The sequence below is a fragment of the Mastomys coucha genome, chromosome X, assembly GCF_008632895.1.
Source record: "Mastomys coucha isolate ucsf_1 chromosome X, UCSF_Mcou_1, whole genome shotgun sequence".
NCBI lineage: Eukaryota > Metazoa > Chordata > Mammalia > Rodentia > Muridae > Mastomys > Mastomys coucha.
Window position 1 is genome coordinate 11,731,527 of NC_045030.1, and position 25,570 is coordinate 11,757,096.

The following is a 25,570-nucleotide window of genomic DNA, read 5'->3' on the forward strand; positions in this document are numbered from 1 at the left end:
AAGAACATTGAGGTTAATCATTAGCAGTCTATCTAATTTATCTATTCTGTGCCTGTGGGTCAGAGGAAAACTTGTAGTAATTGGTTCTTACCATGTTGGTTCCAGGCATTTTAATTAGGTTATTGGTTTTTACCCAGTGATCCATCTCATTGACTCATTTGAGGTTTTTTGTTTGTTTGTTTGTTTGTTTGTTTTTTAAAATGGGACTCCCCCAACCTTTTTTTTTTTAAGTCAGAATATATGGGTTGTTCCTAGTATCTTTTTATAATTTGATATTTGAAGATAATGACGATTAAAGGGGTTAATATGAAAGGAATGAGATAAGAATACAAAATACAGTTGAACTCAAATGATACTTTTCAAAAATAAAAAATAAAAACGTGGCACTTTACCAGGTATTGGTATGATTTAAATGATTAGGTAGTCAAGTGGAAGAGGCTGTAAAATGTTAAAATTCCTAATTGCAATGTAGACTAAAAAGAATTAGAAGAGAAATTGGTTTTATTTGTTGTCTAAAAAGACCTGATCTCATTTTTTCTCTGAATGCCTCAGTATATTACTTTATTCTATATTCAACATCATACTTTTATGCAAAATAGCAATTCACATTCTTCTCACCTTAATGGGAATATTCATTTCTGGTTGATACATAATAATCTTTTAAAAACAGAGTCTTGACATGTAACTCAGGTTAGCTTTGATCTCATTGGCCTATATCTTCCAGTCCCCAGTCTCAATGCCTAAGTTCTGGGACTGCAGGTACGAGCCACAATATCTGGTTCAAAATTTGTGAATTTTATTCTCAGTTTTAAATGGTCATATATTAACACCGAAAAAATAAATGAAGACAAGATATTTATTTCCTTTCTAGAAATCACCTTTGAATTTATAAAATACTTTTTAATTTTTTTATTGTAGATGCACAGGTTGTTTCATGTAGTCTCGCTATTATGAACTACATATTAAGAAATGTGTTCTAGTAATTAGAATATTGTCTATTAGTTTATCTGTAGTATTAAATTTCAAAATATCCATGATTTTTATTAATACTTTAACCTTACATTTTATTGTTATTTCTGTTGCATGGAGACAATGATAATTACTATTACTTATTTCATACCTGATGTGTTCTCATTCCTTCTTGAAGTTCATTTCTTACCTTTTCTGACATTTTGAAAATTCTGGTTTTAGAGTGGTTTGAGAGAGATTGTCTCACGCATATGACTTACCTTTTGAAAAGGTAATTGGGAAGTTCCCCATGTCCTCCAGTAATTTAAAAAATATGTGTTGGAAGCTTTAAAACTTAAGAATTAGTGATTTGGCCTATAGCAAGGTAATAAGGAAAGAAATTCTTCACTAAAGGATCCTACATAGTATTGGTATGTCATAGAATCCATATTTGCTAATTCTTTGAGTTGGTTGTAACAAATAGAGACAGTGTTAAATGCCTGTTCATTGTATTTTGAAACTTTTTATTTAATGAATTTCATACTCTAGTGTCTTTGTTATTGGTAGCAATGCCACTAATTCTAGGATGAAGTCTATAAAGTTGTGTTCATTACCACATATTAAGCCTTATGAGAGACATCTTAATACTTGATGTGTGTATGTATGTATTTAAGCATATATTAAAAACCATGAGAACACTGTTCTGGTAGGATTTTTCCTAATTTTACTTGCATTGTATATTTCTTCCTTCAGAATAACTATTGGGTTTTTATGATATTGTAAGATTATGCTTGACTTTTTATGGTCAGCGGAAATATGAATTATGATTGTGGAAATTGGAAACCATTTTTTTAGGTTGAAACCTTAAACCTTAAAACAGTACAATAAAACCCTATTTTCTATTGGATAGACACCACTGTTCCTTTTGATAAGATGCCATTGCTGACTGCTTTCTGTATGTTTCCCCCCCTCATTTGTGGAAGGCAATATCTTTTCTTTCTTTGTTTCTTTTTCTACTACTTGTCAATTTTTACTTTACCTGGTGATAGATCAATTGATTTATGTGGCTGTTTAGTAATAGTTACTTCACTCTGCCTGCCAAATTTTGTTTTTATATTTGAGATTTGTCTTTGTTCGATGATACACTCTCCATATAGAAAGCAGAAAAAAAGTCTGCAATACTATAGTATTTATAAAATATATTTGAAAACTTCCTAACGGCTTATATATGTGAAAGTAAGTATGCCCTAGACAGGAGAGTTAGAGTAATTACAAGTCTCTTAAGTCACAATTTTCTTTCCTAGATGTTTTAAGAGTACAACTCAGTTGTAATTAAATGTGACTATTAATATTTATTCATGACTTAAATTTGTAGTTATATTTGGTGTTAAACTTTATCTTTATGAAGCATTCACTATGTCTAACTTCACCTTTAAAAAACTTATGTTTGAAAATAACGTTTTACGGGCTGGAGAGATGACTCAGTGGTTAAGAGCACTGACTGCTCTTCCCGAGTTCCTGAGTTCAATTCCCGGCAACTACATGGTGGCTTACAACCATCTATAAGGAGACCTGATGCCCTCTTCTGGTGTGTCTGAAGACAGCTACAGTGTACTCATACATAAAATAAATAAATAAATATTCTTTTAAAAAGAAAATAACATTTTACACTAAAAAATTATGTGCGTACCAGTCTTATTTTGATATAGCTACAATTTATTTACTCTGAAAATAATTTGGAAATGAGATTGCCTCATTCTGTCATTTTTGTGTACACAATGGACAGATACTATGTCTTTTCGGGGGGTGGGTTTAGGGGATGTCAACACAGGGTGTTTTTGTGTAGCTTTGGCTGTCCTGTCATATTTGCTCTATAAACCAGGCTGGTCTTGAACTAAGCGGTCCACCTGCTTCTATCTCTCAAAGGTATGGGCTTCTGCCTCCTGGCTATTAAATTTTTAATGAGTCACTTCTACATTTGCAAAATACAGTAACAATGAATATTGGGAGACTAAATGGAATGGGTACATGAGAAAAAAACTGAGTAAGAGCAGAAAGAGAAATGGGTTCTCAGAGATGAATGGATGGGTTAACATAATAGTTAATTCAAGGGAAGAAAGACTTAGTTTGGTTTATAGTTCGAGATGATACAGTTCATCATTGCAAAGAAATAGGGAGAGAAACCTGAGATGGCAGAGAGTAGATAGGATGCAGAAACTACCTCAATAAAGATTTCACAGCTTTCTAAACAGTGCCACTTGCTGAGGGCCATATATTCAAACACTTGAAATTGTGGGGGACATTTTACATCCAAATTACTATAATCAGTTTCATGACTAAAATAAGTGATAAAGTAAAACAGCAGGTTTGAATTTGGAAAGTGAAAATTCTTGTGTATGGAGGTAAGTGATGAGTATATTGAGTTGGAGTTACCCAAGGGCAGTCAGGTGGTATAGGCCAAAAGTCCAGAACCAGAAAAAAATAGGTAGAAAGACAATTTGAGTATCAGTAATATACAATGTATTTTGTCTTGTTCTGTTAAAGGGACTTTTAAGAGAGATAAGGCTGGCGTAATTTCAAATAGAGCTCCCTTTTGTTCAGTGAGCGTAGTCAGGATCTGGTAGCTATTAGAAGACATTAATATGCCGTAATCTTTCCTTGAGCAGTCACAATAACTCTGTAGTTAAAAAGATTGAGAGGAGTTAAGTTTGAGGGCTTTAACAGGATGTTAGTTAGATCAGCTTAATCAAGAATGCCTTGTGTACCCTTCTGTAACCAACTTCAGAGATCAAATCTGTAAGTATTCTTTCAGCCTACATTTCTCTTGTTTTAGTTCAATTAATCTTTTTAAAAAAATTATACCTTTAGAAGTCTATAACAGTAAAACTTTGATTTTTCAACAGCATCTAGCCCTGTTTTTAAGGACCCAGAAAAAAATAAGTTATTCAGCCTGAAATATTTCTTTTCTTATTTTCTTTGTCTCTTTCTGTGTGTGTATGTGTCAATCAGTCTGTCAGTCTGTGTGTCTGTGTCTGTCTGTGTGTGTTCGTGTGTGTTCCTGCTGCAGTCTGTTCTCTATTTCCTTAACAAGTTAAAACAAAATGAAAACTTAGCACACCAACTTTAGTTAGCAACACATGTAGTGCTAAAGCCATAGTAGAGGACCTGGTATAGAATAAAAAGCTGGTAATGTTGCTAACATGTAACTCTTTTTGGTTTTTCAAGATAGGCTTTTTTCTCTGTATAGCACTGGTGTCCTGGTCTCTGCTCTTGAGTGCTGGGATTAAAGTCATGCAGCACCATCGCCTAACACTAACATGTAACTCTTAAGAGACTGTCTTACTTCATCGAACACAGATAATAGTTTCGGCTGTTTACCCACCATGTTTTTATGTTCTGAAATAATGGTCTCTGGAGATAAGCACACAATGTAATAACCCCAGAACAGTGGCATTTAACACTGCTGGTGATATATCAGAATGATATGCTGGTTGTTTTCTGGTTTGAACTCATTCTTAATCAAAACATCCTGGATTAGGCTTAGAATTCAACTATTGCTCCAAATTAATAATTTATAAGTAAATGGGAAAAATCATCACTCATCCAAAAGATTTGGAATAGACAAACTCTAAAGCTAGAAATGAAGCACTTTAAAGAGAAAATTTAAAACTTGTTTTACTTATAATTATGTGGATATAGATTTTAGGCTTGAATTAAGGAATCAAGTAATTATTCAATGATAAACAGTAATTATTTCATAATATGTTTCATTTTCTAAGTGCATGGTTTGAGTATGTATATTTTTGCTGAATTGTCTTCTATTTTTTTTCTCTTCAGAATTGCATTTTTTAACTTATGGGCCATTGATTTGATTGCTACTTTTAATATTTTTGATAACTATATAAATATATGATCAAAATGACTCATGCCAGGTTTCTCTGCAGAATCTTGGATGCTGATAGATGATCTTTGTTTCAGTGTTTCAGTAAAACTCAAGACTCTTCTTCAAGGCTGTTTCCTGTTCTTGCCTTTCTTCCCCAGTGAGGAAAGGGGTGTTTTCTATCAAATATGAATTTCTTTTTACAGGCTAGATGAGACTTATACAGTACAGTCTGAAAGTGTGATTCCTATGCTGCTCTATTTAGAGGAAAGCCTGCTTTGCTTTCATACTACTTACATATCTTAAAATAGACTGTTTTCTATTGCTTTGGTAGCATACAAAACGGTTGTTTAAAGATATACAGTCTATTGAGTAGACTATAGAAAAGTACAGGGAATCTTTGAAGTATTAGATGTTGAGGATTTTTCTTTTCTTTCTTTCTTTTTTTTTTTTTTTTTTTTTTTTTTAATTTAGTCAAGTGTGGCATGTAGGTTTTTACCACAGTGCCCATAGTGTGTATATGTCCTTTGGGCATTAGAGGCTTTCAAATAAATATTTGTTAAGTGTATTAAGCATTTAAGATTTTGTGTGTGTATTCTATTATAATTTAGCCATTTAGAATTTACTGAAAGCCTTAAAATTTAAGAAAGCTACAAATACAGAGTCTAGCTTGATTGTGCATATATCTAGCAGGTGTTTGCAATTGTATATACAACAGTTATTCTAATAGTAATTTTCAAATAGGAATTTTCTAACTTTCCTTTTCATATAAATTTAGATAACTGACAGTTTGTTCTTATTAGTTGAAGGTTCAAATTTACCAAGTTCAGTTTTGTTGCTTCCATGTTGAAATACAATACTTAATACTTGGTGATGACATTTCTCTTAATGAAAGTTATTAAATGTTTTCTTGGCTTACATATGAAAGTTAACATCATGAATATCAGTTATTTTTATACTAGTTACTTAGAAATAAGCTTATTAAAGTTTACTAAAATGGTTTAGGTTATGAGTGTTTATTACTTTCAATGCTAAAGCTTTGTGGCGGCCTGGAAAATTAGACAATATATATTTATGGGCCATTTTTTCAGAACTGTTGAAAAATTTGATTATTTTATTTATTTAGCTTAAGTTTATACCAATTTTATAATGTTCATTTACTTTTAAATTTTTTTGTATCCTCAATTTTATTTTGCAAAACTAGGTTTGAGGTATTTCCAATTGTTTTCCGTTTGAAAACATTTGTGTTAAATGTTGATGTTAATATGAATTTTTTTATGTTTGCTTGTAGTAGGGCAGTGTAATAACACTAAATTACTAAGCTTAACTTCGCCTGAGCAATTGAACAAATTTATACATACGTTCTAAAAGGACTAGTTAGTTTTACCCTTCATAACCATTCTCATAATGAAACTTTTCCTTTCAAATGTTTAAGTACCGCTTTAAGATAAAAAGTAGTTGCATCCTTCAAAGAATGACACAGTGGATTGGGTGCTTGCCTGGAGAACAGGAGACCCTAGATTTGATCACCGGAATTGTTTCAAAAAATATGTATTATATTTAAATTGCTTTGTAACACTCCCTGTTTACTTGAATACTTAAAATCTAAAGCCTTTTCATAAATAAAAAGATACACATGATAATTTGACAAGTTTGAGTCTTCAAATTTTCTATTCTCACCTGCTTCAAGTAAATAACCCAACAAAAACTATATCTCAATTGAGAGCCTTAAATGTACAAAATAATTCTCATTCATTGGTTAGGAAATTCTGTGTGTGGAATATAGCTTCAGTATTTTGTTAGATCTGACATACCTGAAAAATATTTTAAGGTTCTTTCATACAACTCTGAATTTTTTAGTGCATTGACTTTCTTTCTTCTTGTTTGCAGCATTTTCAGTTAGCTTTGGTTGACTGCAACCCCTGTACTTTGTCCAATGCTGAAAGTAAGTACTAAAAACCTTTTAATACATGTGTTCAGATATGTTTGTTACAAACAGTAACAATACTTGAAATCATATTAACAAATTCTGTGTAGTTTATTTATTCTACAGTTATTAAGTATAACTGTAGATTAATATGGTTACTTTACACATAGAATTTAGGAGATTAAATATTGTGATTAGTCTGCCTGAAACAGATATGTATTGAAGTAGGCCGATGAGCAAGGTTTATTTATTTTTTTTTTTAAATAACTTTCTAATTGTAAATTACTTAGAGGGATTGCAAATAGCATTTGCCAATCATTTTGTAGATATGCAAAGGTTTATGTGAGAGCTCATTGATTGTGCTCTGGTGTTAAAATTATTGCAGATACTTTGACTTTATTATCATAGTTTCACGTATCATGCAAAGTTTGAACTGATATTTTCCAGTTAATTAAAGAAGGATGCTGTTGTGAAGTATTTTTCTTTATTTTCTTTTTCTATATAGATTTCTTTTCCTGTCCATTTAATATACTTTAAAGTAACCAATTTGATAATTGAAGGGTATTTTTAAGAATTTATCTAGATTTTTTTTTAAAAAAAATATTTCTTGAAAAATCAAAAAGAGAAACTAACATGAAAATTTCAAGGTATTCAGTAAATGTTTGTCGGGAAGTAACTATTTTGCTAAAAATTGTTTGGGTATTCTTTTCTTTTAATTTGCTCTATTTCCTCTTCCCTCTTCCTTCCTTCTTAGGGAAAAGTTGAAAGAGAACAGTTGAAAAACATTGTTGTATTAACCTGAATACGAAAGTTGAAGCATAAAGAGTTGGGCTGAAGGGTACAGATTCAGCACCCAGCTACTCTATCATTCTGTCCTCTGACTTAGACAGCAGTATAGAAAAGTGTTATTGACAAGTAGTTTCATTATTTTGAAATGCCTAAGGAAAATTTTTGATTGATTAGTGAAAAGTTGCAGAATTTTTAATATGACATGGATTAACAGCATGGGCAAAGTGCAATTGTAGCTCTGTAGTAGAGCACTGTGCTCTCCAAAAGGAAGTCTAAGGTAAACTGAGCTTGGAAAACCATTTCTGTATGAAAAAATGTTTCTAGCAGTATTTAAGAAATGTAAGTTACTCCTTATAATTGGAAAAGCAAGATCATGGTGATGTGAGACGTTTTGTTACAAGATTGCAATAGTCTCCTGGTATTAATTTTGCTAATTCTGAGTAAACTTAGTCTCATGTCCTTTTGTGGCAATATTAGTTTATCTCAAATGTAATTTGGTGATGAATTTTTTTTTTTCCTGTGGCTGGAGAGACAGCCGTGAGTGCTGGGTACCGAACTCTTATATTTTTGGTTGTGAGCCTAGCCTTTAACGTTTGAGCCATCTCTCCAGCCCAGTGAATTTTTTTTTATTTGTTTGTTTTGCTCTATTTTAAAGAGGACTTGAAAGAATTTAACTGTGTGATATTTTTCATACTACAAAGGGCAACATTGGACATAGTAGTTCTTGGAGTAATGAGGTCCTTTTCAGTAGTCCATAAGATGACCTAGAAGACGTTTGTAGAGTGGCAGTAGAATACCAAGTAGCTAATAGATTTTTTTCATTTTTCCAATTACTATCTTTTATTAGACAACAGTATAGAAAAATGTTATTGGCAAGAACTTTTAGTATTTTAGAAGACTCCATCTCTTCTTGCAATAATAGTCTGTCTCTCACATAACAAGGAAATAATACAACTGAAATTTTCTATAAGAACTGCATTGTATTAGGCAGGGAGTAATAGATAAAGGCCCTTAAATAACTTTTCTGTAACTTAAAACTTTAATTTTTATTTTTGGGTTTTTCACATTCTAAAGATATTTTAATTTTCACTTATATGATGTTTAACATGGCATAATATTTTTGAATTAACATATTATTTTAAAATTCATTATATGCTTCCTTATCTTGTGTGATGTTTTTACCCTGGTGTTCAGCTAGAGAGGCTAAGCATGAAGAATCACCCATAGAAATGAATAAAAAGTTAGCTTTCCAGACCTTGCCCACACTGTTCAGAGTCATCATTTCAGAAGACTACATTGATGGCAAGTCTCTCTGAAAACTTGATCATAGATAGCTTTGGACCTTGGAATTTTTTTTTTTAAACAAGTTTACACAAGCTATATTTATATAATTTTGAGCTGTTTGGAGCGTACTTGAAGTCAATTTATAAAATCGAAATCAAAGTTGAGAGAAGATAAAACAAATTAAAACTTTAAAAGAGGAAAGGGAAGGGAGAACAGGACAGAGAGACAACACCAGTCTTTATTCTTGGATTGCTTTCATACATGGGTGACAGAAATAAAAGCCAACTTATTCCCTTTTTATTTTCAATATTTATGTATTAGTTCTAAGACTGTTTAGTACTTTTCTTCCAAGTGATTTGACTTGTTTGGTTTTGATTAATGATGAAATCTAACTCTGAAGCTCTAAAAGAAAAAGAAATCAACTACCCATTTCTGTGTTACTACTGTGATCATTCTGGCCTATAACTTCTTATAAGTGTTGTTTATGTGTAATATAGCACATAAACATATTAAAATATATGTTTTGTTTTAGTATGTTTTCTGTTAGATACTGACTTCAATATACATTTGACTTTTAACTCAACTTCAAGTACTATGTTTTGAAATATAAAAGTTTTATAAGATTTTCCTATTTACTCAATGTTGTCATTTTAAACTTTATAAAGTATATACTCATTTGCCATATCTGTTAACATTAATAATTAATAACTAATGCATTTTGTTAATTAACAATGATTAATATGGTTTATTATCCTATTTGTTCTTCAGTATAGTTGTATATTTTTTATTAAAAGCAAGTAAAAATTATTCTCCTATTACTTAAATCTATGTAATATAAGCCATGCTTATAATCTGTAATTTCATTCTTGTCTAATTTGCCCCAAACCTTGCTGTACTATTAGTGACTTGTTTTTGTTTTCTATCATTCTTTATAGTTCAGTTTCACATTGCCCACTTATATGAAACCCAGGTAAGTGTTTCAATTTACCCAAGTGAAAAAGAAATATACAGTATCACTTATAACAATGTACTAATGAAATTAAGTATATGCAAGGAATTTAATACAATTTTGGGTATTGTTACATACATATATACTCATTAAGTTTAGTCAGAATGTTGCTTAATCAGTTGATAGACAAGAAACTTGATATATTCAGAGAAGAATCACTTATAACTTACCTATAAACTTGATTTTATTTCTAGTAGTTGTATTTACTATTTCTTGTGGTGGTAAATGCTTTATTCTCTTGTAGAAGCTTATTATAATATGTTGTTTTTAATGATTTTTTTTAATCAGTCACCATGTATGTATATGTGTGTGTATGCTTGCATGATTTTTTATACACATGATTGCAGGTGTGTGTGTGTGTGTGCGTGTGCGTGTGCATGTGCGTGTGCCTGTATGAGTTTGTGTATACATGTTGCAAGTGTCCTTGGATTTATGGGAAGTTGTGATCCACCTGGTATGGGTGCAGAGAACAGAACCATTTGTCTTCTTCAAGAGCAATAGGCACTCAGCCATCTCTCCAAACTTTTATTTATTTTGATTGTTTTGAAAAGGATCTTACAATCCAGTCTAGATAGCTTTCAGCTTGCTATCCTTCCACCTTAGCATCCTCAGGCAAGGACTATAGTTGTTTTGTCAACTGTCTATTCTTAGTTGTGATTGGTGCTGGTTTGCTATGTTCAGTGAACTCCCATCTGAAGGAAGAACTTCCTTGCATTTTTTAAATTGTATTTCTTATTACTAAACCTTTAATGCATTTATTATTGTTTTGTACATTATATGAGGCAAAAGCCAACTTCATGTTTCTTGATATAATGCAAAAATTTCCAAACATGTCACTGTTTTATATTTCTTGTTTTTGGGTGTGTAATAACATTGCAATATTTCCCAATGTATGGTCTTTCTATGATATAATTCTGACTACATTAGCTGAAATAGTTCCTTGTCTCCAGTACCTTAGGTTACAACCAGTCATCTTAAACAAAGGTCTTTGTAAGCACTCTCTGAATTTTCTGCTCAGTCTTCTAGTATTCTAAGCATTTGAACAAAATATACTATCTATATACAGCATTCTGTATTTTCTCTTTCTGTCTTTGGTCTTCATGCTACTTTCTAGCCCCAACCATTTCCAGTGTTAAATGTTCAACAGTATCTTTTTGGTTGAAGGAATTAGGTTGAGTATGTTAGCTCTTATTCTTCTTAACTACTGCCTATTTAACTTTTGTAGACTAGATAAGATTAATGTCTTAGGAATTAGTTGAGAGTTCATGAGCAGAAATTCAGTTAATAAGTACTGATAATTTCAATGTGCAGTTGTCTAAAATGCTCCTTCCTAATATATTCATATAATATAGTTCCTTAGTCATTTCCAATGCTGCTTATTAATTTCATTTGATACTTAGAATAAGTCAATAGATTGATTAGACATTACCTTTTATATTTAATTTGTAGATGTCAGCCAATTTTGAATTTCTCCTTATAGTTTTTTATGATTTATTTTATGCAGGCATTTAAATGGTAGTAATAACAATAAAAGCCACTGTAACCTATTGTTCGATGAAATGTAATTTAAAGGCAATGTTTGCAAGCTTTCCACTTTTTGGCTTTGAAGATGTTTTAAACCTTATTACTTTTGTGATAATAACTTTTGGTCACGTTAAATCTTTGTGGACAGTACTACATGTAAATGATTGCATTTAGAAATTTGCTTATGGAACTTTGAAAATACTATAAGCATTGAATACTATGGCAGTCTTAATAAATTTAAATTTATAGATGTTATAAATATTTTGTAATCTTTCATATTCTGGAAAGATTCTGTTTATAATAGGATTTTAATTACTTTTATACCTGTCATTTTTTAATTATAGTTTTTTTGGGAGGTTATTATTAAGTTTCTTGGGAACTTGCTAAGCAGACAAATCTTTTGGGTGGAGAGTACTCTGCTATAATTACTATTAAGTAAAATTGAGGTGATTTACATTATTAAATGATTTGAGATGATTTTAGCCATTGAGAGTTGGCAAATACTTCCAAAAGGTCATATTTTAATGCTACATTGTGATAGTGAGTGTTATTAGTAGCATTATGTACAGTGGAAATGCCTATTTGAACCTCTCTGTTGTTGAAAAGTAACACCAGCAATAGAATCAGCACTTTCTTACTTTCAGCTAGTTTTTTTTTTAATGTGCCAAAGCATAATAAATATTATTTAATTCTTAATATTGGAATGATTTTATATTTGTTTTCTTTTTCTCTAAACTTCTTTTTCTGCTCTTTAGAGGAAATATCATTCTGCAAAAGAAGCTTATGAGCAACTTTTGCAGACAGAAAACCTTTCTGCACAAGTAAAAGCAACTGTCTTACAACAACTAGGTATGTAATCGGATGATATCTTATGTGTTCTGTATTTTTTTCATAGTTGTTCAAAATTAATCTGAACCCTCTGCTAAGCATTTCCCATCTTAGTCTCTATACTGCAATTCTTAGATATACGTGGTCCTTTTAAATTCTGAAAATTCTTCCTAAGCATAAGGTGACAAGGCATAGGAACTTCCTTTGTAGCAGGTTCATTTGTAAGTTATGTCCAGTGAAATTAATTGATTTGCCTATAATCATTTAGTGGTTTATGAGCTTCCTTTCACAGCTTCATCAGTATTAATCACTAAAATTACACAAACTCTAATATGGTATAGATTTTATAAACATACAGTCCTATTTTAATGTTAAATGTGAGGATGTGTAACTATTTGGGTATTTGGATTATTATCTTGAAAAGAGAGCAATGAAACCCTTCAGTATTTAATTTTGTTACTTAATTATTGAGTCTTTTCCCCCCCTCTATTTTGTATTTGATTTCTTTGTTTTGTTTGTTTCTTTGTTTGGTTTCATTCTGGGAAAAATTAGTTGTCAATTTTTAATGATCATTGTGTATAAATGCATTTTTAGAATACTTGTTTAATGTTATCTTGAAGTTAAAGGTCCATTTATTGTTATTGACTATATATACATAATGACATTACCTGCTGTCTTGTTACTTGTCCATTGCTATGATAAAACACCACGACCAAGGCAACTTATAAAAAGGATGCTTTGTTTTGGGATTGTTGGTCTAGAGGGGTAGGAATATATCACAAGATGGCAGTAGGCAGGCATGTTGGCAGAGACAACTGAAAGCACACATCTAACCAGAAAGAGGACCCAGAAAGGGAGAGGGAAGGAGAGAGGGAGGGCGAGAGAGGAGGGGGAGAACAAGAACATTAACTGATAATGATGACAGGGAGCTTTTGAAACTTCAAAGCCCACCAAAGAGTTATACTTCCTCCAGCAAGGCCATAACTTCTAATCCTATCCAAACAGTGTGACAAACTGGGAACCAAGTATTCTAATACTCCATTCATATCACCATACTTTAATATGGAACCTTTCATTTTATATTTTAATTTTGTCTATTAGCATTTTGGAAATGCTAATATATATATTTATATTTAGAAAAATATAAATATTTTCTTGCTGGGCAGTAGTGGCGCACGCCTTTAATCCCAGCACAGAAGCAGGCGGATTTCTGAGTTCGAGGCCAGCCTGGTCTACAGAGTTCCAGGACAGCCAAGGCTACACAGAGAAACCCTGTCTCAAATACCCACCCACCTACCCCCAAAAGGAAAAAAAAAGCTAAGAGTATCAAAAATACTTTTGGTGAACATGTTGCTTGTATAGTGAAAAAGTTTTTGATTTTTAACTTGGAAAAACACATGTGAAACTTTCAAATTATTTACCTCTCAACTAGTACATGAATATAAATGTTTTTATCCATCTTATTTCCATGCATTTTTTAGCTTCATAGAAAATATATATGCATATCCTTCCTATCTATCTAATACACGCACATTTTTAAGAAGTAGATTGGAATATCGTGCTTTTATTTTGTCTGATTCATAAATCACCTGACTTTTGACAGTGGTTTGTTAAATTCCAGAATATAAAAGTAAACTCGTGACTTTGTATAATTGGATCTGCTTCATAGCAACTTGATTTCTGGACCCGTTCCTATTAGAAGTCATTTCTTTAGATCCTGGTTTAAAAATAAAAACTTGTGCGGGCAGGGGACACAGGCACCTACACCTTTCAGGGATTCATTCTTGTTTTCTCCCAAATTTATGTGCTCAGGCTTATACAATGAACACTTTTACGTGGTGAGACATGTCCCCCCCCCCCCCAAATCTTGTTCTTACTGATAATAAGAGGAGATGGGAAGTGTGGTTTGACTTTTGTTTTGTTTTAATTTTGGTAAAACATGGTACCTGAATTCCTAGGGTACATACCAAATGTCAAAAACCAAGGGTTCTGATGTAGAGATTTGCAATTGAAATATGATTTGTTGGCAAACTTAACCAAATAGATCTTATCCATTTCAATGATTTAGAATACAGTATTCCATGATGTATTATTATTTTTTTCTTTTTGCTTGCTTAACTACTTACTAAATTTTTTTTCTTTCCAATTTTGCAATTGCATGTGTATGATTGTTTTGCTTGCATTTATGTTGGTGTACAAAGAACATATCTAGTGCTCTCCAAGGCCAGAAGAGGTGCTTTAATCCCAGCAGTCAGTAGGCAGTTAGCAGACAGATCTCGGAGTTTAAGTGCCACGTGCCAGCCAGTCTGGGCCTCCCTCAACCCGTGGGGGAAACAGGGTCCTAGTCAGATAGACAAGGCGTTAGCGAAGAAATGACAGACACAGCACAAGGGACTGCAGATTCTGAATGTAATTTGTACGAAGTAGAAATCAGGCTTATATGGTATACAGAGAACAGGGCAAACTACAGAAGTTGTATAGGCAGGAGATGGTTACATCAAGGTCAGTAAAAAACAGCCAGGTGCAAGGCAGAGGAGCAGTGGTGTCCTTCTTCTTGGGCTAGGTTGTCCTGACAGCCCCAAGATAAACTCTCAGGGTCTGTCTGAGGCAAGCAGCTAAAGGTTGTATTCTAGCACTCCTTGGCTGTAACATAAATAATTACTGAGGGAAGCCCTATAACTTCTCTCTAGTCAGTAAAACAATTCTGCCTTATGTGGGACTGCTCTAATAAAAAGTGCCTAACTGCTAGCTCTAACTCTTGAGACACCCTGTCTGGTAAGACAGCTTCTTAGTAAAAATTCCAAGCTAATTACAGCTAGGAAATCAATTAGGATTATTGAAACACTGAAGGCCAAGAAATAATGTTCAAACTCAGTTTTAGGTATAATGAAATATTTCTTAGGGCACCTTTATGCCTGAATAAAGAAAGCATGCAAATCTGTCCACAGACTTTAGCAGAGACCAGTCTGGAACACATCTGAGCTAGGAGCTGTCAGTGACTGACTTCCTCAGGAGACTGTCTCCTTTTAAATCATACGCCTCAGGTCTGAGCAGATTTTTAGGCCTGTCACACAGCCGAAGTAGACGGGTGCTGTGTGACATTTAAGGCCATCCTAGTTTAGGCCACCAAAGTCTCCACAACCAACAAATTAAAAAAAAGTAGTAAGTATTAGATCTCCTGGAGTTTGAGATACAGAAGATTGTAAACCACCATGTGGTACTGGCAATTGAAACTAGGTTTTCTCAAAACCTAACAAATCTGCAGCCCAGTGTTCTTAACTGTTGAGCCACCTCCATATTCATATTAGAAAAGTTTATTACTCTTAACATTTGAATAGTTCTTAGTTCTGTTTTTCAAAGTGCAGTATTTTATAATTCTTTCTAGGCTTTACATACAGTGTGAATTATGTTTCTCTAAGGAGATGGGATCGTGTGTGTATGTTAACTGAACTATCATTAGTTATGTATTCCTTGGAAATAAATATTGCGTTAATAGAATGTCTTAGAAATTCTTTGCATTTAAATTTTATGTGAAATAGTATGTATGATGTTTCTATGTTCTTTGTACAAGAAAATAACTGCTAATAACCAATACAGTCTTGTTATTTATAATTTTGATCAATTATATGTACATTTAAAGTGGATATGTTTGATTAGTGGTAGATTTTTTTAGAGTTATCTAGTGTTTGTAATTACATGTTAAGTAATTGTTTTTAAATACTTTAATTTCTCTGAAATTATTCTATTTGGCATTACCAAATAGAATTCATCCATTTGGCATTACCTTCCTATGAGAAAAACTTTTATAGGAATTAGCAATTCTAAAATACCAAAATGTATATTCTGAAATATATCAATAATACATTAGTGAGAATGGTTATTTTTATTAAATTTTTGCTTTGTGTTCTTAAAAATAGAATTCTTATATAATGTATGTTAATGTTTTAAAGGTTGGATGCATCACACTGTGGATCTTCTGGGAGATAAGGCCACCAAGGAAAGTTATGCTATTCAGTATCTACAGAAGTCCTTGGAAGCAGATCCAAATTCTGGCCAGTCCTGGTATTTCCTTGGAAGGTGAGACTTAACCAGATGATTATATTCTGTTATAGTTATAACTAAAAGATTTTAATTTCACCCTCAAATGTTAATTTTCATTTGTACTTTGAACAGTATGTTTTTTTTCTTAATAGATTATAATAAAGATTTCTGAAAAGCAAATGATAAAAGTAAGCTTTGAAGTACAGTAGTTTTCTCATAGCATAACCTTGCCTTAAAAGAACATTTTCTGGTTTCATTAACCTGAATTGCCATTAGTTTCTTTAAAAGATCCTATCAGATACTACTTTTTTCAGTGAATTACTTAATGTGCTTTTCCTCATGTAATTTTTAGCATTTAATTAGTAGTAGACCTCAAGCCACACTTTAACTTGAAATCTATTTTTTAAGGATGTGCATAAGTTATTGAACTTTCTGGAAAAAGAGACATTGTCAGAACTTTGTTCAGGGATTATTTAATATACTCTATAGACATATTTGATAAATTGTCCTAATCCATTTTGCCTTTCACCATATAGTTGAAAACTCAGAATACTAGGCACCAAAAGACTCAAATTTAAGTAAGGGCTTAGTTATATTTTTATAGAATTGTGGGACACATACACATCACCCTTTTGAGGCTTCAATTTTCTCCTCCACTTTTTCCTCATTTTTACTTTGAGCATTTCCTTACAGGGTGTTTTGATCATATTTACCCTTCCTTCAACTCCTCAGCCACTTTCCTCTACCCCCCTTTACTTACTCAGCCATCCCCAATTCTGCTACTTGTACATTCTTCACAAACACCCTACCCTCGATGATTCCTAAGCCCTGAAAAGAAAAAGTGTAGCATAAATGCCCCATTTAGAACTAGGTAGTTTCATTCTCTTAGACTCTGTACTTTGACCACTTGAGGGCCTCTGTTAATCATCATCTACTGTAAATAGAAGCTTCTCAAATGAAGGTTAAGAGGTGAGAAATCTACAGTTATAGCAATAAGCTTAATACTTTTTCAGTTTAATACTATGTCCATTTAGCAGAGTAATAGTAATAAGTTCTTTCCTAGGACTTAACAGCCTGTCTAGTCACAAATTCTTGGCTGCAGTAATGGTGCTGGGTATGAGTAGGCCTTAAATCTAATTAGAAAGTGGTTGGTTATTCCCAATATGTTTGTGCCACTGTTATACCAATGGGCATATTTTGCCAGGCCAGTTATTATTCTAGCTTCCAGGGTTCACAGCTGGGTGAGGTTGATAATTGCTTTTCTCTTCCAGTAGCATGAATGGCATCTTCCAGCTTCTAGCTCAGTACCAGCTTGGTATCTCCTATGTTTTATGATTCTAGTATGTGCTATCTTTTATAAGGGGTTGCACTAAATTAATGGTTCTTGGGAGACGAGGGGAATTGTTAAAGAATGCTACTGGCACCTCATGGGTGGAGATTAGAGATTCTGCTAAAAAAAGAAAAATACAAAAAGAGTATTCCAATGTTTAGGACAGCTAGCCCTTTATAATAATTACTTGGCTGCAAAATAGATGACCTGTTAGATACACTCCTGCTTTAAAGCTTCTGGGTTTTTTTTTGTTTTGTTTTTGTTTTTTTTTGTATTTCCCTTGGATTCTAGTTTTATAAAATTTATAATGAATCACATCTAGAATTACTGTAAATGCAGTGCTTTTTTTTCAGCTTTAGTAAGCAGTATTCCATATTTTTTTCTTTCCTTCAGTCAACTAGCTGTGTATTCTGAACCACTGAGGTATATTAAACTTTTGCAGATAGACATTAAACTTTCCTGACTTCTCAAGAAAGGAATAATTATCACAATCTAACTTGTTTTATGGTTGAAGATGCTCATTTCAGACAGTAATTATTCTTCATCTGTTATAGTATTGTAGGTGTGTTTTAAACTTTTTTGATTTTCTCATAGTCACTACCATCTAATGCTTTGCTTTTAATATGAGAAATGCTTATAAATAGAAAATACTTTAAAGTTTGTTTTCCTATCTTTGTCCTTTGCTTTTGTTCCACTTGATCTTATTTACTGACTTCTTGTCACAAATACTTTTTCTGTATAACAGTTTTTACAGGTAGTGTTTGAAACTTGCTTCTCTGTTTTGTCAGTAAAATTATCTGATTCTATCTAATTTATGATAGTATTTCCTTAGGCCTATTTTTTTACTACTCTGTAGTAGATGTGCAGTCTTCTTTCAGCTTTTCTTCATATAGAGACATTTCAAAGGTACATTTTTGTAGAGCTATTTTAAATTTTGATGTTTTCCTAATAGCCTTACTTCTTATTCATATCCTCTAAATTAGCTTCATAAAATCATCCCTCCTTTTGGGGGGAGGGGTCCTAGCCTAATATATCATAGCCAAATACTTTACTACTGCTGCTAAGCTACACTTCTAGATTCTCCATTCTCCCTTTATTTACTCTCAGTCAATCGTGGAGTATGGGCTACTCTTTTTGGTTTTTGTTTCTCTCCCTTCTCCTTCTGCTCCCATTCCTTTCACCTCAGCTTTGACCCATCCCAAACCAGTGAATATAACCTTTTTTTTTTTTCTGTACATAACTTTACTTTTAGTCTATACTATACATTGTTGGCTGGTGAATATTCTTGTGCTTTTATCACAGCCATTCCCATTGTTATGGAAACAGGTTTCAAAGTTTTGGGGTAGAGGTGGGGTCTTGAAGTGTGTGTGTGTGTTAGGCACACATGTATATATGTATATATATTTTAAAGAAATACATTAGGATTTGTCCATACTGTTCAAATATATTTGAATGTTTCCTCTCATTTTCTGTGTCAAATACACTTTTAAATTATATAAATCAGTAAAATTTCAAAGAATAACTGGGGATAAAAATATTTTCTGAATAAATAAAGATTTCCAGATTTACTTTTTTGTTGTTATTGATTACTCTAAACCAGTGATCTCCCAGCGTAAGCAAGTAATAAGACAAAATTGTGAGTTTGTTGGAAAGCTATCCTTACCTATCTTTTTACCTTTTCCTAACTCTGAGTGAACTGTAGTCACTTCTTAAACTGTCCATTAGCCATTTGATATGATATTTACAGTACCTTCAGTCCTCATGTCTATTGAAAATTCCTTAGGTGTGGTAAAGTATACCTTTAATGTTAACTCTTAGGACATGAGGGCAGGTAGACCTCTCGCTTCTAGGCCAGCCAGGGTTACAAAGGAAGACCCTGGTTGGGGGTACAAAAGTCAAAGGAAAATAATTATATCATGTTCCTTCAAGAAAAAAAACTGATGATCCTGTTTTCTTTTTCTTTTAGCACCAAACATATAATTTCTGTCTTTGTTATTTCAGTGATGTTTGTATTAGGTACATACTCTTTAAGAAAATGACAGGCATTAAAACCTGAATCTCATAAAATAATACTATAGTCATAAAATAATATATACTATATTTATACTGTTTGTGATGCTCAGAGACAAACCATTACATTATTGTCTTTATAAATTAGTGTTTGCCCTTTCTGTTGCTTAAAAAGAGAAAATTCATTAGGTCTTACTAAAAACTTGTAATTTGGGGTTTTTGAACTCTATATTCTGACTATGAAAAACTAGATGTCAAGATGTAAAAGCTGGGTCCAACTCTTAATATTACAATATCAAAGTGGAATGGCCTATAGTTATTTTAAAAGACTTTATCAATGCAGTATACTTTACCATCTCTAAGAAAGACTATAGTGCAGTTTTGAATTGCTAGTTATTGTGTGTATTGTAATTTCCTTGCGCATATGCACACTTGTGTCTAAATATATTAACATACATTTTTAAAAATTTGCTTTGATTCATAAATAACCCTTTTTAAGCAAATGTAATTTGTTTTGGTATTGATGGAATTTTCTTACCCTCCCCCTTCCCTTTCCCTCTCAGGTGCTATTCAAGTATTGGGAAAGTTCAGGATGCCTTTATATCTTACAGGCAATCTATTGATAAATCAGAAGCAAGTGCAGATACATGGTGTTCAATAGGGTAAGACTGTCTAAAATTAATGATATTGGTGTGCAAAGATGACTGCATCACATATAACATACATTGCAATGAAAATCATGCTATGAAACTAACCAGTTCTTAGTTCACTTATTTTTTCTTAATTTCTCCTTTCAGTGTGCTCTATCAACAGCAAAATCAGCCTATGGATGCTTTGCAAGCTTATATTTGTGCTGTACAATTGGACCATGGTCATGCTGCAGCCTGGATGGATCTAGGCACTCTCTATGAATCCTGCAACCAGCCTCAAGATGCTATTAAATGCTATTTAAATGCAACTAGAAGCAAAAATTGTAGTAATACCTCTGGACTTGCAGCACGAATTAAGTATTTACAGGTAAAAATTTTAAATACCAATTTTTTAAAAGCCACATATTTCCCTAGAACACTCAGGCAGGAACAGGGTGGCTGGAAAATTTATCTTGTTACCTCTGGATGTGTATATGTTTCTATATTTTGTAAATATACCAAAGCTTGTAGTAGTATTTTACTTTTTATTTCAAGTGAGATAAGCAATCTTGTTCAAAATGCTCTTTTGCACATTGATGCATATTAATTTGCATAAGTTTTTTTCAGTGTACTTTCTACATAAATTGTCATAGCATTTTAAGGAAAAGAACACAAACACTGTCTTCCATTCTTGCTTGAAGTTTCATGAGAAGACAGCTAATGAGAACCCTGGAAACAGCTTAGCTATGTTTTGATTCTCACAAAGGTTTATATTCTGGTTACCCTCTTTATACTTATTTTCTTTCTAAAGCCCCAAATTTAGAATCTATTTTCTTTTAAAAACAATAACCTATAGCCTTTAGGAAGGGTTAGTGGACTTGCTCTTACTCAAGTAGGCTTGTGTTAAATTTGCTTTTTACATAATTTTTCCTAGGCTCAGTTGTGTAACCTTCCACAAGGTAGTCTACAGAATAAAACTAAATTACTTCCTAGTATTGAGGAGGCATGGAGCCTACCAATCCCCGCAGAGCTTACCTCCAGGCAGGGTGCCATGAACACAGCACAGCAGGTGAGAAGTTGGGTTATGTTCTGCAAGTGCCCAGCTTTAAGGGTTCTTTTCAATCTGTAGTAGTCAAGCTTATTTTAAATAAGCATAGAAGGCTTTTATTATTAATTAATAATAGCCCTTTCATTTAAGTGCTAAGGGAATTTAGAACAAAATAAAATTCCCTCAGATATGGGAATAAATTTGGGGTTACCAACTTAGAACCTTTGTGCATTTTCATGTTTTTGCAACATTCCTTAAAATAATGCTGCAGCAGTTTATTTAATTTTTTTAAAGAAGTTTTCAAAGGAAGGTACACATTCCTCCATTGATGATTCATTGAGTTTTGACTTTCAATAATTGCAATCAGAGATGTCCACATGACTTTGAAAATGAAAAGTATGCAACTTGTAAGTTTTATAATTTGAAGGAATGAATTAAGAATATATAGCACCCTATTTTTGTCTTCCTTCTGTGATTCTTAGGCATGTAAACCTCATCATCCAAATACTGAACCTGTGTTAGGCCTCAGTCAAACACCAATTTCACAGCAGTCCTTGCCACTACACATGATTCCTCCTAGCCAAGTAGATGACCTGTCCAGTCCTGCCAAGAGGAAAAGAACATCTAGTCCAACAAAGGTATATGTCCTAGGGAAATAGAAAATCCCAGTCAAAAAAGAAGCTCCAACTGCCCTGTAATTGTGCAGTTTGAACATTTCCTGTCCTTTTACTTTAAATCTGTGGACATCAAAAGAGTAAAAGGTTTGAGTTTTCCCATCCCGAACTCTTAGAATCATATTAAATAAAGTAGAAATAACTCTGCATTCATCAAATCATTTTATCCATTTCCCTGCCGTTAAGGTATCAGCACACTTTTCATCATCACTTTTTACCAACATTAAAATATATTTAATATTGAATCTAGTGGACAATGTGGTATATAGGCTAGCAGTTTGGGCCATAGTTTAGGGGTGGGCTTTTTGGGGGTGGCTTATTAAAGAATCAGTATTTTTAAAATTATGAATATCAAGTTTAATGTGCATGTAAATTTTTAAAGAAAATAATAACAAATTTTATATGTAATTTCTCCAATTCACAGTCATTTAGCCTTCATTAGTCATTAATTAATGTTAACTCTTTTGTCTTAACCAAATATTCTTTAATGTTTCTTTTTATCAATTTTCCTCAGAATACTTCTGATAATTGGAGTGGTGGCAATGCTGTGCCACATCCTCCAGTACAGCAACAAACTCATTCATGGTGTTTGACACCACAGAAATTACAGGTATGTAAGATAACTTTTTAAGAAAAATTAACGTTAGATGGAAAGAAACTCGGTACTTGATGTGTGTTCATTATAATGAAGATAATTCATTATTTCCCACTTGATTCTACTTTGACTTTGAAACAAAATATGCGTGTAGATGCATAAAGTATGAATATATATTATATAGGATAAAGCCTTCTTTCAGGTTCTGCTCTAATTCACTGATGTTTCCTGACAGTTTTCTGGCATTACTTGTTTCTTACCTGTCTTAGCAGAGCTTTATTGTATATGTACATTCATGGTCCAGACATATTAAATGAAAAATTTCAGACAAAAACATAACCACAATAAGTTCTAAATTATAAGGTTCTGCTGGTTCAATGAAATCCCATTCTATCCCACCAGAGATATCAATCATCTCATTTTTTAATATATTCAGGCTGTTATATGCTAATTGGCCCTTAATAACTTAGTAGCCATCTTATTGTCAATACAACTGTTTCAGTATCATGATCTTGCATTGATAATGACCACAAACTACAAAAATAATGATTATAACAATTGTAATATATCAAAAAGAAGTGCTTCCTCTAAGTAAACATGTAAAAAGTTCTTACTAAAAATACATAAAATATCATATGTTAAGTTTGCTAAGAATCTATGATAAAGATTCTCTTACCTCAAGTTGTAAATGGAGAGAATTTTATACTAGTTTTACTGTCACACGTAATACTGTACTGGCTATGGCTTTAGTATGTAGTGGTGTTAAGACTGGAGAGGCATTAAATTATAGGTTTAGCTCTTCTGATTTTTGAAATTCACTAGAGGATCTTAAAATGTGCCTCCTTTACATAAGGGGGTCTACTGTAAACTATTAATGTTCTCTATAATCCATTTCAGGTCAGTATATAAACAGTCTGCTTATTATGAAAAAAATCATATTTCTTTATGTAGATACTATACTTAACTTAAACTTGCTTAAGTTGATCACTAGTTTCAGACAATGTCTTCAGACTATTCCTGTTCTAGTCAATGCTTTTTGGAGCGTATGTATCATGTCTTCTAAGCTGAAAGAGCTTTCTACATAAACACCAAAAATTACTGTATTAGTAAAACTTCATGCCCATCTCTCTCAAAGATCACATTAAAATAAACTATGTTCAGATGAATGCTTAGTGTTCTTACTTTAGTTTCTTAAACTATAAAAGACTTAAAGATTGAATTAGATTATTGTTGATCAGTAATCAGTGTTTAATCTTAATAGTAGTTTTGAGTTTTTCTAATTATTCAGATAAAGATTTAACAGATTTGTTAGCTTCTTTCTAGATCTGTCTTTAATTATATTCTCCCTTTTTCCCCCCAGCACTTGGAACAACTCCGAGCAAATAGAGATAATTTAAATCCAGCACAGAAACTAATGCTGGAACAGCTGGAAAGTCAGTTTGTGTTAATGCAGCAACACCAAGTGTGTATAACATTTTCCCTCTAAAATTTGATAGAATTTTGTGTACTTTTATTGACTGTAGCATCATTGTAGAATTTACTCATGTCTGCTTATATTTAATAGAACTTTATGTTCTATACTTTCTAAAATACTACAAGTTTTTAAGAAAAGTGCAGCTATTTACTTTTAAATAATATTTTGTTATTTAATTCCATGGTATTTCATATATATGTTTTTAGTACTTAGTAATTCTATACTAAACCTAGGTAAGGTTTTATACTCATCTTTAGTTTAGAGGATTTATCATTATAAATTTTCTGGTTTTATTTACTTTTATTTTATTTATTTGTTGGAGGGTGGGGCACTTAAGATTGAACACAGGGCCTTATTCATGCTACAGGAGCCTGCTACCACTACCACTAAGCTCTAATTTCTCTCCTTCCCCTTTACCTCCTCCTCCCTCTCCCTCTCTCTGTTCCTCTCCCTTCCTTGTTCCTTCCTCCCTACCTTCACTCCCTCCTTCATATATACAAGGGAACTCTAAGTTCCCTGAGTTGACCTTAGAACTTGAGAACCTGTTGTCCTTGCCTCCTAAATAGCTGGGATTGCAGTCCTTCATCACTAGACCCACTTTAGAGTTAAGAATTTGAGGTTCCTTGAAGAACTATGAATTCCAGAGTTTTTCATAAGTTTCAGCTGCTTTTATTTTCTTTTGGTAATTATTAACTAGATGTTTCCTTAACATGAAACTTATTTCTCCTTTTTCCTAGATAGCTTGCCATATAAATAAATAGTTTCTTGTTTTTGAAGTTAGTAGTTTTTAACTTAGAGAAATAAAAATGTTGGCATCAGATCAGACGTCCATGATTATTTGTATTTACATGCTGATTCTGTCCTCCATGGACTACACACATTGCATTTATATGCTTTTCATTTGTTCCCTGCAGATGAGACAAACAGGAGTTGCACAGGTACGGCCTACTGGAATTCCTAATGGGCCAACAGTTGACTCATCACTGCCTACAAACTCAGTTTCTGGCCAGCAACCACAGCTTCCTCTGACCAGAATGCCTAGTGTCTCTCAGCCTGGAGTCCACCCTGCCTGTTCTAGGCAGGCTTCGGCTAATGGACCCTTTTCTGCAGACCATGTTCCCTGTAACACATCAAGAACACTGGGAAGTACAGATACTATTTTGATAGGCAATAATCATGTAACAGAAAGTGGAAGTAATGGAAATGTGCCTTACCTGCAGCGAAACGCACCTACTCTACCTCATAACCGCACAAACCTGACCAGCAGCACAGAGGAGCCGTGGAAAAACCAACTATCTAACTCCACTCAGGTAACAAGACCAGCTGCTTAGGTTGACTTCTCACACAATAGTTTGTGTTTATTTTGTTTGTGCATGGTATTTGAGGAACTCTTGTTATATGAATCATATAGTCCTTCAATGTTGTTACTGTGCTTCAGTTCAGTGTCCATGTATATATTTTCTGTCCTCTATCATATTTCCATAGATAGACAATCTGGAAGATTTACCAATGAAGAAAAAATTAAAATGTATAATTCCCAAGACAACTTCTAATTTATATTGGCCTCAGAAGCAAAATGC

General features: G+C 32.8%; 1 protein-coding gene across 9 annotated transcripts in view; it reads left to right on the forward strand.

The window, feature by feature from the left end:
- Kdm6a (lysine demethylase 6A) overlaps nucleotides 1-25,570 on the forward strand; it is a 148,972-nt gene that overhangs the window by 83,182 nt on the left and 40,220 nt on the right. For 2 of the 9 annotated variants that reach the window (XM_031343393.1, XM_031343472.1), the window contains exons 7-17: nucleotides 6,719-6,773; nucleotides 9,764-9,798; nucleotides 12,117-12,210; nucleotides 16,140-16,266; nucleotides 20,134-20,232; nucleotides 20,368-20,587; nucleotides 21,134-21,268; nucleotides 21,730-21,885; nucleotides 22,436-22,531; nucleotides 23,877-23,978; nucleotides 24,905-25,300. In XM_031343393.1, the coding sequence (XP_031199253.1) occupies nucleotides 6,719-6,773; nucleotides 9,764-9,798; nucleotides 12,117-12,210; nucleotides 16,140-16,266; nucleotides 20,134-20,232; nucleotides 20,368-20,587; nucleotides 21,134-21,268; nucleotides 21,730-21,885; nucleotides 22,436-22,531; nucleotides 23,877-23,978; nucleotides 24,905-25,300 (1,515 nt within the window). The remainder of the gene's footprint in view (nucleotides 1-6,718; nucleotides 6,774-9,763; nucleotides 9,799-12,116; nucleotides 12,211-16,139; nucleotides 16,267-20,133; nucleotides 20,233-20,367; nucleotides 20,588-21,133; nucleotides 21,269-21,729; nucleotides 21,886-22,435; nucleotides 22,532-23,876; nucleotides 23,979-24,904; nucleotides 25,301-25,570) is intronic. The other 7 variants (XM_031343689.1, XM_031343831.1, XM_031343611.1 and 4 more) reach the window with 4 other exon arrangements.